The following is a 12,967-nucleotide window of genomic DNA, read 5'->3' as shown; positions in this document are numbered from 1 at the left end:
ATTTGTACACAACCTTGATGGCCAGAAACTAATTTTTCCAACTACAATACTGTTTCTCTTGGTGATAACAAATCGTTGAGCTACAGAAGGTGGCATTAAAGAAAGCACTCCCAATTATTCAACATAGGGCAAGGCGGACTGATTGCATAGCCTTAGCTGTGGCAATGATGCACCATTTAGCTCAGCATGCAGCAAACCTGTCTGCAGTAACCAAAGAGGAAAGGCTGCTGAAGTAAAATGACTATTCATTATCCACATAAAGAATACCTAGCAAGCAGGAAACATTTCGTTTGTTATTCTTTTCCTAATAAGAAAATAAAGTAACATCCAGTAGTCAGTCATCTGACAAAGCTATTTTACAGCTAGCAATGGATAATAAATTTAGCACTTCATGTTACTTTTACAAAAGTTACAAAAGGTGTCTTTAGTGAAATTGTAAATTTGTTTTACTTTATTAAAAAGCAAAACAGCGGAACTAATTGTAGTATTCCTAAGAAAGAGTAATAGACAAGAATCACAATTCATTAACATAACATGGCATAAAAATCCCACCACTTAATACTATTTCAAGATATTGAAGTTATAGAAACAGCCTTGAGTAACAAATGATGAAACAAGAATTAGTTTAAAATGTCGTAAGTACACATGCGTAAAGGTGTCTCTAAAAACAGTGCTTATCTGCAGACTGATAAAAAACATGAAGTTTAAACGGTGTAAGCAGATACTTAAAAAGGATTCAAGTTCATAGAATATTTGAATTGCCACAAATTTTCAGAACATTATAATATATACATTTGCATTGTGAACACTACCGGAAAAATATAGGGAGTCCATGTCTTAAACATAACTGACAACATATGCTAAGAGTTTTTCCACTAGACATACATCAAACAAGTTAATAAGTACACGGTTAAGAGGGCTGTTTTCAGTCAGTTTAAACATGTCACTTCTTGATAACTATGAATAAGAATTTAAAAAAAATGGTCAATTTACATCTCCACATGCAAAAATATACATGTACATCTATGAAAAGTTAATCCCCCATACACTTGTCTTTGGTTTTTAGACACCTCCAGTAAAATATACTTGACAACCATCTGATATCTCATCCTGTAAGAAAGTGCAGAAATACTTTCCAAAACACATTAACAGCCCTAACAGAGCATTTGCTCTCAACATCACACTTCTTTAGCTATTCTCATATGTCTGCTGACATACAGGCCTAGCTTAACCTGTTAGAAACTTATCACTGCAGCTGTCTTCCATTTATTGCTTTCACCATCTTATATTAAGATGGTCAAATATTTTTGTAAAATTTATTTCCTCTTGAATCGGTCTCCTAGGCTTAACAATAACTCCTAATTATACCTCACATTACTGGATATTTGTTTTATGATCAATATGTGTTACTGCATGGGCCTTGAGACTACCAGACTGAGTAAATGCTTTTCCACAAGCATCACATTTGAAAGGTCGCTCGCCTGTATGTATCAATGCGTGTCTCTTCAAATTACCAGACTCGGTAAACGCTTTCCCACAGGAATCACATTTATACGGTCTCTCGCCAGTATGCACTAATACATGCGCCTTCAGACCACCAGACCGATAAAAGGATTTCCCACAGACGTCACATTTGTATCGTTTTACGCCATTGTGAATTAATGCGTGTACATTGAGATTCCCACGGCTAGCAAATGATTTGCCACAAACGTCACACATGTGTCGTCTCTGGCCAGTGTGTTTCACTCTATGCGCCTCGAGGCTACCAAACTGAGTAAAGCACTTTCCACAAACGTCACATTTGTGTGATCCCATACCAGTATGGATAAGAGCGTGCACCTTGAGCCTGCCGGGTGTAGTAAACGATTTATCACAAAACTCACATTTGTGTGGCCTTTTGTCAGTATGTATGAGCGAATGAACTTTGAGATTGCTAGAATGAGTAAATGACATACCACAAATGTCACATTTATGTGGTTTTTCGCCAGTATGTAGTAAGATATGCTTCTTGAAATTGCCCATCACAGCAAAGGATTTCCCACAAACCACACATACGTGTGGTCTCTCGCCAGTATGTATTCGAGAATGCTCCGTGAGATGACCAACTCTAGTAAATGCTATCCCACAAACGTCACATTTATGTGGTCTCTCCGCACTATGTATTAAGGAATGCTTGTAGAGACTGCTGGAATCGCAAAAACATTTACCACAAATCTCACATTTGTGTGGTCTTTTACCAGTACTTATTACTATTGTGCTCTTGAGATGTCCAGGCTGACTAGATGATTCCTCACAAATATCAGAAGTGTATGGTATGTGACCATGTGTTTTATTGATAGGTTTACTGGAAGTACCACATTTCTGTAATTTATTGCCACTACTTACTACCTCACAGCACATGAAACTATCATATTCATTAGAAACTGTGCTACGTTGATGACTTTCTACGTGTCTAATGCTTCTTTGCACAACAGAATGTTTGCTCAAGCTATCACGTGTTTCAAATACTTCACCACACGCTGTACAGACATGAGAAGGTGGCTGCACACCATCAATATGAATGAACACATGCATTATGAGACTGAATTTTGACAAAAAAGTTTGATTGCATGAACTACACATAAATTGATTAATTTCACTTTCTTTTAAGTTGCTAGTTTTTCTACTACATAATGCAGTGTCCTCCTTAGACAGAAACGCTTGTACTGCAGTTCCACTACTGACGAAATGTGCTGATTTCTCTGTAGTAATGTCCAGCTTATCACCTGTTGTTCCCTGATATGTTTCATCAAATACAAAACTACCAGCCTCACTTGCCACTTTCGTCGACCTGAAACGAAAAAAATAATTAGTCAACAATCACAAATTACAATAGGTAAATATTTCCAGGATGCATGTAAGAGAATGTCTATACATTCAATGTTTATGAGATGAAACTGTTTCATCTATGGCAGGATGCGCTCTCTCTCTCTCTCTCTCTCTCTCTCTCTCTCTCTCTCTCTCTCTCTCAATGGAAACCCTCAGCTGCCGACCGGTGTTGTTGATATACCTTGATGGGGACACCTGAAAATGTGTGCCCCGACCGGGACTCGAACCTGGGATCTCCTGCTTACATGGCAGACACTCAATCTATCTGAGCCACTGAGGACACAGGTGAATGGCCCGACTGCAGGGACTTATCCCTTGCACACTTCCTATGAGACCCACATTCCCAACAGTTGGGAATGTGGGTCTCCTGGAAAGTGTACAGGCTTGCACACTTCCGGGTAGACATTGTGGATTGGGCTGCTGTCTTATACTTGTTGCAGAAGTTTTTACACGTGCTGTGTGCTTGCTATGACAATTTCCAACTGGTGTGAAAAGAGGAAATACAACAGCTCTTGTCAGAACAGCATATAACTCTTGCTTGTTCAGATGTTCACAGAGCAGGGGTAGAGCCATAAGACCTAAAGAAAAATATCCTTCTTCTGGGTCTCTCAGCCACTGATGCTCTGAAGATTGTGGTGGTCCACTGACAGATAATCCTGATGATTCTGTCTTGAGGCCTAAGAACACAGAGATACAGCTACAAGAGGAGATAGCTTGGGGTTAATTTGCAATAAAGCAGAGTTTTGCCACAAGGGAAAGATAGGATGAATGTTCCTGACCCTGTGCCAGATACACATGTTCTCATCTGATCCCTCAGTGGCTGCAGCTGAGTAAGAGGGGCAGTAACGTCTGTATACCCTTTCAACCAGCCTCATATTCAGGACACTGTGGCATAAACATAGAAAATTGATATAACACTGGTCTGTATTTCAAAGTTGTTTTTTTTTATGCTATCAGCTTTTAGGTAATCTTTTATATTTAGTTCACGCTGAATTGAGAAATGTAATGCACTTAGCTCAATCAGGTCACATTTCTTCGCTATCTCAATATCTAACTAGTAACCTGCTAGGTATGTAAGCGACTCAAGTGTTTGAAATTTGTAAGTTTATTATGAGAAAACAGAATTATTTCCATGTCACAGAGCTCCATTTAATATAAGATATTCAAATAAAGGTAGTTAAAAAGATGAAAAGAAACTTCTATTATCTATGTTTTGTTTACGATAAAATGAGATACAATAATAGCTCACAGTGGTGTATACAGAGATGGATGTGCCAACTCGAGAGAGAGAGAGAGAGAGAGAGAGAGAGAGAGAGAGAGAGAGAGAGAGAGGGGGGGGGGGGGGGTTAAGCTGATAGTACTTCTAACTTGTAAGAGACCTGTAGGCTAGTATGACTTGAGCTCTGCAGGTGACAGCATCATCGTCACAAAATGAATCGAATGTGCAAGAATCATCCAAATGTAGCAATATAATGCTACATTTGTGGTAAAGTCATCATCCCACACAGGAATTTCAAAATTGATCCTTTTGTGAGACAAAAGTGGCATGCATATTTTGGAGTTAAAATTAGTGATGAGGATAACCACTCTGCTCCACATGTACGCTGCAAAATGTGTGTTGAAAGTTTGTGGCACTGGATCAAAAAGCAGTGAAAGTGTATCGATTTGGGTGTACCTATGATTTGGAGAGAGGAAACAGATCATACTACCAACTGATATTACTGCATGTACAAATTTAGAGGTAAGTTAATGACTTGTTCTCACGAACTTAATATGTCTCTCTAGCATGCTTTTTAAATTAATTAGAAGTATCCTATCTGAATTTATTTAATGAATCAATCTACCTTTACTTCTTGGTATAAACCAAAAGAAACAAAGTGAGCATAAATATCAAGATGTTCAGTTTGCCATAAGGCCAGTGGCTCATGGACCAGGAATTCCGATTCCAACACCCCTGACAACTAAAGCGATTTTTCTGGCCAAATGATGATATGCATGAAGAGGATATTAGGTTTACTGGTGACACATATCAAGCCCCCTAAGATTCATGCCAACTAAAATCCCTAACCCAAGGTGAAGTGAATAATTTGACATGGGATTTGTACTTATCCAAAGAATCTATCCAGTTACTAGGATCACATTTTCAAGAAAACAGATTGTCAGCTCCTGAAACTACCTTCTATTGGTACTGTAACTGTGAAGAAGAACTCTGACGGTTTTTCAGAAAGGATGAATAAGCTTTCCTGGTTCACTGTCATGACATTGGTGTGGTTTCATAGAAGCTTTGGTATAACAAATACCTCTACTGAATGGTGACTTTTCATAGATTCGTTATGTAGAAGTCTGAAAGTTATACTAATCATTTGTAGCATAATTGCTTCTGTTCCAGTGGGTCATTCAGTACAAATCGGTGAAACCTACAGTAATATTGAACGTTTTTAACAGCTCTCAACTATAACACCACAACTGGAAGATTTTTTGAGGCATAAAGGTATGTTTCTGAGCTTAACATGTAATTTTTTTAAAATATGTACACAAGTACGCATTAACACTATTTGTTAGGCACTGTGGACATACTACAGGGTCTACAACGTGGCTACACCAAATATGCATGTTTACTGTGACTATGGGACAGTCGGGCAGAGAAGCACTATATACCACAGACCTGGGGAGCAAAACCAATCCTGGCAGCATGTTTCCACAATAATAAATCACAAGCTCTCATGGATGCACAGAAAATTCTACTTCCACCACTGCACATTAAATCTGTTTTGTAGTGAAAAAAGAAAGGGCATTTACTTTCTTAAAACATAAGTTCCACATGTCAGTGAGGCCACACTTAATGCAGGTAGATTTGATGATTCTCTGATCACAGATCTCTGATGAAGGATCCATAATTCAATGATAGTCTGGAGGATACAGAGAGGAATGCCTGGTTAGCACTGAAATCAATAATAAAAGTCTTTCTTGGCAGCTATAGGAGTCCAGAGTATGAAAATGCTGTCAAGGAACTCCTGTAAAACTTCCAGGTTTTTTGTGCTTGTACGTCAATAAAAATGGTGCTCAATTCACATTTAGATTACTTCCAACTGTGGAAATTATAGCAAGAAGCTCGGTGAGCAATTTCAGAGAGACATGAAAGTGAATGAGGTGAGATACCTGTATCGCTGTGATGTGAACATGCTTGTGGATTATTGTTGGCGCCCCATGAGAGACATTTCAGATGCAAAACACATTCAAAAGTCCTTGAAGATAGCCTATCCTCCATAAAATGACATTAACGTATGATCTTACGTACATAATTTAGACTTCACCCAAATGCAAGACTGTTTCCAAACTATTATCAGCATATATACTACATTAAAAAAGTTTCTTTGATGTCATATTTTAAAAAGAGGAATAGCACCAAAACTAGAACTGAATGAACAAAATGAGTTACATTTCTGAATTCAGTATGCATGAAATATTAAGAAGCACCTTAAAAAGCTTTCCCTCAAAAATGATGCAGACCAGTGTAATAATACTAAAAAATAAATGGTTAAGAGTTATCACAATGTCATAAAACATATGAGTCATGCAGAGAGAAGTTCAACATTAATGAATTTCCACCAACTGCATGTCAGTACTCAAATAATGCACTTTTTTCTCAGGAAATGTTAAATGTGCTTACAATTCTTCCTTTTCTTTACAATTTCCTACTGCTGTTATATATTCCCACTCTTTCCAGTGCCACAGTGAAACTATCCCAAGCAACTATGCAATTTGGACTTAAGCAGTGAATATAATGGGGACTGAATACTTTGAAACAGCGGATCATACACTACACAATCAACATAAGTCATTCAAACATTAGCAACATAAAGGTAAACTCCAAGACTCACTCATTAGACATAGGTTATGAAAGTTAGGTTAGGAAACAAAACTTATACTAGGCCTATGTTGTTTTAAATATTTTCAGGGTTTTAATATAGTTATGTGGAACTACAGTTCTCCCTAACTTTGTACTTCAGTGAAATGTGTAGTTAGTATGGTTTAATTAATATATTTGGTGGAGCTACTGGTATTAAGAATAAAGAAAGACGAAAAAAGCTGTTTGGTCAAAAAGTTTTAGGGAGGCATGTCAAAATTCTGGAAAACCTTACATGAATGAAAAAGAAAATGATGGGTGTATAAAGGCAAAACTGCTAAAAAAAAGCCATTTCACGTGACAGTTGACTGTGATCCAAAATGCAGATTTCTTACCCGTGTCACTTGAAAAGTTTGTAATGCAATGCAAAAGAGTCATTAATGAAAGGATATAAAATGTGGAGGGGCCAGACAAATGTGTGTTCATAGAGAGGCCTTTTCAGTAGTTGTGAGGGCAACAGTCTGGATGATTGGCCAATATGGTCTAGTAATGTTAGACAACACAGCCTTGCTGTGCTGATACCGCAAATGGCTGAAATCAAGGGGTACTAACAGCTGTAATTTCTACACAGTGCATGCAACTCTTCTATACAGTTAAATAATCCTCCTTGGCAAAATATTTTGGAGGTAAAATAGTCCTCCATTAGGATCTCATGGTGAGACTATTCAGGACAATGTTGTCATCAAGGTAAACAAGACTGGCATTCTAGGGTCAGTGCATGATTCCTTCATCAGGTAGATGAATTAGAAGATTTAAAAAACAAAATCGAAAGGTTGAAGGTAAACATAGTGGAAGATAGTGAAGTGTGGTGGCAGAAAGAACAGGAATTATTGTCATGTAAGTACACAGTTGTAAACAAAACGTCAAACAGGGATGACAAAGGGGTAAGTGTAAAAATGAATCCGAAAATAGGAATGCAGATAACAAATTATCATAGTCAAGACAGACATGAAGCAAACACTCACCACAGTAGTGAAAGTTGTACATCAACTAGCTCTACAGATGAGGAACAGATTGAAAGAATGTATGATGAGTTAACAGATATACAGATATTTAAAGAAGATGAGAAATTAATTATGATGGGAGACTGGAATCTGGCAGTGGGAAAAGTACAGAAGGAAAAATTGTAGGAGAACGCTGACTGGGAGAAAGGGATAAAAAAGGAGTAAAAGAGAAAGCCACCTAAAAAGAATTATGCACAGATGATAATTTAATCACGGCTAACACTTCAGTTAAGAATCATGTAAAGGGACTGTGTACATGGAAGAGACCTGTGGGCACTAGAAGTTTTTATATTGATTATGTAATGGCACAGAAGAGATTTTAAAGCCAGATTTCAAACTGTATGACATTTACCGGACAAGATATAGACTTTGACCACTATTTATTGGTAATGAACTGTAAATTAAAACCTAGGAAATAGCAAAATGGTACGAAATTTAGGAAATAAGATGCAGATAAATTGAAAGAACCAGAGGATGCTGCATGTTTCACACGAAGTATTAGGCAATGATTGACAGGAAAGGATCACAAAAGAAAATGAACTGGTAGCTTTGAGAGATGAAATACTGATGGCAGCACGTGATCAACAGACAAAAGGGCAAGGTTTAAGAGAAATCTCTGGATACCGCAAAAGATCTTTAATTTTATTTACCAAACAAGAAAATACAAAAATGCAGCAAATGAAGAAGGCAAATGAATACAGGAGTCTGAAAAATGAGACTGCCAGAACGTCCAAAATATCTAAGCAGGAAAGGCTAGAGCGCAAATGTAAGGTTGCAGAATTTGCATGACTAAGGGAAACATAGACACCATCTATAGAAAGCTCTGACAGAACTCTGAAGAAAATTAGGGAAGATACAAAATGCTGACAGGTAATGGCAACATAAATATTTCTGAACAAGAGAAATTTGTTAACATGTAATACAAATTTAAGTAGTCATGTGAGATGGTTACTTCCCCATCAGGCACCTCTCCAGGTGTCAGTTAGGGGAAAGCCTCTCATATATAGATGGTTTTAAGGACACAAAATAAATAGTGTGGATCAAATACTAACATGGACCTAAGTCCCTTAGCGTCTATTTTGATATCCAACAGCAAGTGCTCAATGTCTGTTCATCAAGTTGGTGAAACTGTATACAAGCATGTCTTGTTCTCACAGTCCAGTCCTTAACAAATGTAATCTCTAACACAGATCATCACTTCCATCTGTAACTTGAAAAGAATCATTATGGAACAATAGGAAAGATATCCACTATTGCAGGTTAAAGAAAATGTACTGGGATTTCCTGATCATTAGATTTTGGGGGACAAGAAATATTATGAAAAGGAGAGTGAGAGCTTGTCAAATCCTCTTCACAGACTTTACTGGCACACTCAACACAAATTTACTGCTCAAATTAGGCAAACCTAAACAGCTTACCTGTACACTACAAAAATTTCACATCAACATCCTCACAATAGAAGAGATGCATTTCACAGACAAAAACCACTTCAACACAGAAAACTGCAGGATATACAGGGGAAAACTGCCATCAGAAGGGTAACACAAGGTTTGGTACAGATTTTGAAGCACACAAATCAGTCATAGACAAAATACAATATTTCTGTTCAAAATCAGAAAGGATCTTCACAATAACCTTCAAATCAGGAAGCAGGGCATACACAATCATTAACACACATGCACCAAGAATTACCAAAGAAATAGATTACAAGTAACCGAGAATTTTCGAGAAGACATGGAGGAAATAAACAAAATACCACAAAGACAAATTAAAATTATATTAAGAGACTTCAATTCACAACTAGTAGTAGGAAAAAGGTACACGCAAATAACAGGCCCACACACAGTACAAAAAAATGTAGGAACAAAAATGGGTAACATCTCATATATTATTGTCAAAATTTTAAGTAAAATTTATGTCAACACAATTTCAAAAGCCACGACAGAGATTCACAACATGGAAACACCCAAGAACATATGATGAACATTCCAAATAGATCACATAGCCATAACAAACAAAAACAAAAGGGAAATTTTGAATGCGAGAATATGCGAAGTTTTCTTGGAGTCCAGCCATCATTTACTAAAAATTAGGTCATTTCCTGGAAACAGAGACAAACAAAAATTTATAAGATTTTATCTGGAATATTTGGAGATACGCAAAGGCAAAATTATGCATGAAATTAATGAAAATACTACAGAAAATTGAACAGATCTCACATTGAGAGGTCAAACTCGCAGAAAATGCTAAGATAGATGGTAGAAATCAACTAGTGATTAGGCCATTGAACAAACAATATGGGCATGGAAGAAGTTTAGCAGCAATAAAACTACTGAAACATGGCAGCATTTCCACTAAGTACAAAATAATTCTCAAAAGATATCAGAAGAGTGAAAAAAGCATACATCAAACGTAAAATAAATGAAATTGACGAAAATTTCAAGAGAAATATCTACAGAATAATCAGAAAAAATATAAAAAGTTATCAGACTCCAAACATATGTTTCAAAAGATCAGATCGATCTCTAAAAACAAAGACTGGAAAATTCTGAAAAAAATACTTTGATAAACTGGTCAACTGTGCAAAGCCTAAAAAATTAATTAAACATCAAGAAAATGATACCAAATACAGGTTCTAAACGTCCCACTATCACAGATGTAGAGGGGGCTATAGTTCCACAGGAATGGAAATATGCATTAACCCACACACTGCAGCAAAAGAGCAACAAGACAAGACCTAAATAATTACAGAGTCATCTCATTATTAGTAGTCACTAACAGAATTCTCTCAAGGCATTACTCATGAGACTAGAACAGCAAGGTCATATAATAACAAATGAATACCAAGCACGTTTCTGGAAAGGAAGATCATGTACTCAATAGATTTGGATCTTGCGAACACTCCTGAAGATCAGCCAGGCAAACAATGCTGTACTCACATTTGTGGATTTTAAGAAGGCCTACAACTCCATAGACAGGCAAGCTATTTGTCACACTAAAACAGAATAACTAGGGCACTCCTATAACAATAACTAACAGGCCCAACATCCAAAGTGAAACTGATGGGGGTAACTTCAGAACCATTTGAGAAACACACAGGTATCAGGGTAGGAGATGGATTCTCACCACTTTTCTTGAACATATTCTTGGGCAACACTGTCCAACAATGGGATAAAAAGCAAAAAGGATTCAGTTAGGGATAACATTTGTAAAGAAAACAGTGACAAAATGCTACACATTTGCAGATGACCTGCCAAAATTCAGCAACAACAGGCAAGAAGCATTATAGCACTTACACGAAGTCTCCACCGAAACAAATCTACATATACCATACAAGAAAACACAAAATCAAGTATCTAAGGGAAAATATACAAAATGTAGGTTAAATTAAGGAATCCAACATAGAAAGAACAGCAAACCTTCAGGAAGCATACAAATTCACATGGACACACTAAAATAAGAGAAAAATATCAAGACACACCAAGTTCAGGGCACTACAATACAGCTGCACTACCAGAAGCACTCTAAAGATAAGAAACAGCCACAGTTGGAGTATCAAGCATTACAGCAGCAGAAAAAAAAATAGAAACCTCAGAAAAAGTTTTTTGAGCCATACTCAATGATGGTATATGGATGAAGAGACAAACCAAAGAATTGTATGAATACACAAACAGGGCCACCAACATGGTAAAAAATGATGGTTTAACATTCTACAGAGGCATGCTTGGAATGAACAACAGATTCACTAAGAGTATTTTTGATGTAGTCACAGTTCAATTAAAAAAAATAAATTGGCATCAATAAAACAAATGAAGGTCTAAAACAAGTATGAATCAATAGTACATTTATACATAAAAGGGAAATTGTGAAACAAAATTGTGGACAAGAATTCTAAAGCAAAAGAAAAGAAAAGAAGAAAAGAGGAAAATATGGACAGAACAAAGAAAATGGGAACACAGTCAAAGAGTGGAGAGATTTTGGGAAGAAAAAATAAAGAAGGAAATAAGAAAAATTGAATAAACATGTGACATCCAAATTCAGATGCAGTCTTAACTATGATGATGATGATGATGATGATGATGATGATGATGATGATAGCAATAACAACATTTAAGTCTAAGGAAATCCTTCCTGAAGGTATTTGTCTGGCGTGTACCCGAACAGAAGCTTCGGACTGTGATGCTACAGGAGAATGCTAAAGATTAGATTGGAAGATCAAATAAAAAAGAAGAGGAAGTGAATTGAATTGGAGAAAATAATTATTTATGTCACTACATGAGTAAAAGAAGGGATCAGCTAATAGGACACATTCCGATGCATCAATGAACTGTCAATTTCATACAGAATGTAAAAATTGTCAAGGGAGACTGGAGCTTGAATACAATAATCAGGTTGAAATGGATGAGGGCTGTTGTAGTTATGCAAAGGTAAAGCAGGTTGCATAAATAGACTAGCATGGAGAACTGCATCAAACAACAACAACAACAACAACAACAACAACAGTTCTTCATTATTGAATAGATACTGTCAAAAGCATCCAACATTATGCTAACACTGATAAGAGACGTTACTTTTAATTGTTAAATCCCTTCCAATGGGAGTATATTTAAATGAAGAATTGAGAACTACATTATTTCCACGAGTAGGAGAGTCCACTCAACAGAGTTCAGAATGCCTGATCAAATCTAGCTCTGTCAAGCTGAGACTGTGCCCTGATATTGCCAAGTGAAAAAAAATGCTCATTAACAAGTGTTTTGGTTAAATATTTGTAATTCACATGATCCAGCACCTACAAAAATGCACTGTAAGAAATGGCAGTTATCTGCAGAAATAGGTATTCAAATTTTAAAATGAAGCATTGGTTAATGAAATTCAATGTTGGTTGGAAGACGATATTTTTGTGCTCACTCCCGCTTAAAAGACAATAAATATGCATGTATTCCATATTGTAAAATAAAAGGAGCTTCAGCAAATTACAGAATAATCCAATCACAGGACCATTCTCAAGATACTCCAAAATTATAGTGATATGTTATGGCGATCAACAGACCAAACAATGTTGAGTGAGAAATGGGTGAGACACCTTCTGAAGTAGTTGTAAGTGCTCTGATATTGATAACATGAACCCATAGTTGGACGTGTACTCACTGATGGCTCATCTCTGGTGGCAGGATATGCATGTAGACCC

At 36.7% G+C, this 12,967-nt stretch overlaps 1 protein-coding gene across 3 annotated transcripts in view; it reads right to left on the bottom strand.

Moving 5' to 3' along the window:
* Positions 1–456: 456 nt before the first annotated feature.
* Positions 457–12,967, bottom strand: part of LOC126213067 (zinc finger protein 99-like) — a 205,315-nt gene continuing 192,804 nt past the window's right edge. For 2 of the 3 annotated variants that reach the window (XM_049940650.1, XM_049940649.1), the window contains exon 8: positions 457–2,830. In XM_049940650.1, coding sequence (XP_049796607.1) covers positions 1,375–2,830 — 1,456 coding nt within the window. In that variant the 3' untranslated portion in view covers positions 457–1,374. The remainder of the gene's footprint in view (positions 2,831–12,967) is intronic. The other variant, XM_049940648.1, reaches the window with a different exon arrangement.

The sequence above is a fragment of the Schistocerca nitens genome, chromosome 11, assembly GCF_023898315.1.
Source record: "Schistocerca nitens isolate TAMUIC-IGC-003100 chromosome 11, iqSchNite1.1, whole genome shotgun sequence".
Lineage (NCBI taxonomy): Eukaryota > Metazoa > Arthropoda > Insecta > Orthoptera > Acrididae > Schistocerca > Schistocerca nitens.
Note: the sequence above shows the minus strand (reverse complement) of the source record. Positions and strands in the feature narration are given on the sequence as shown.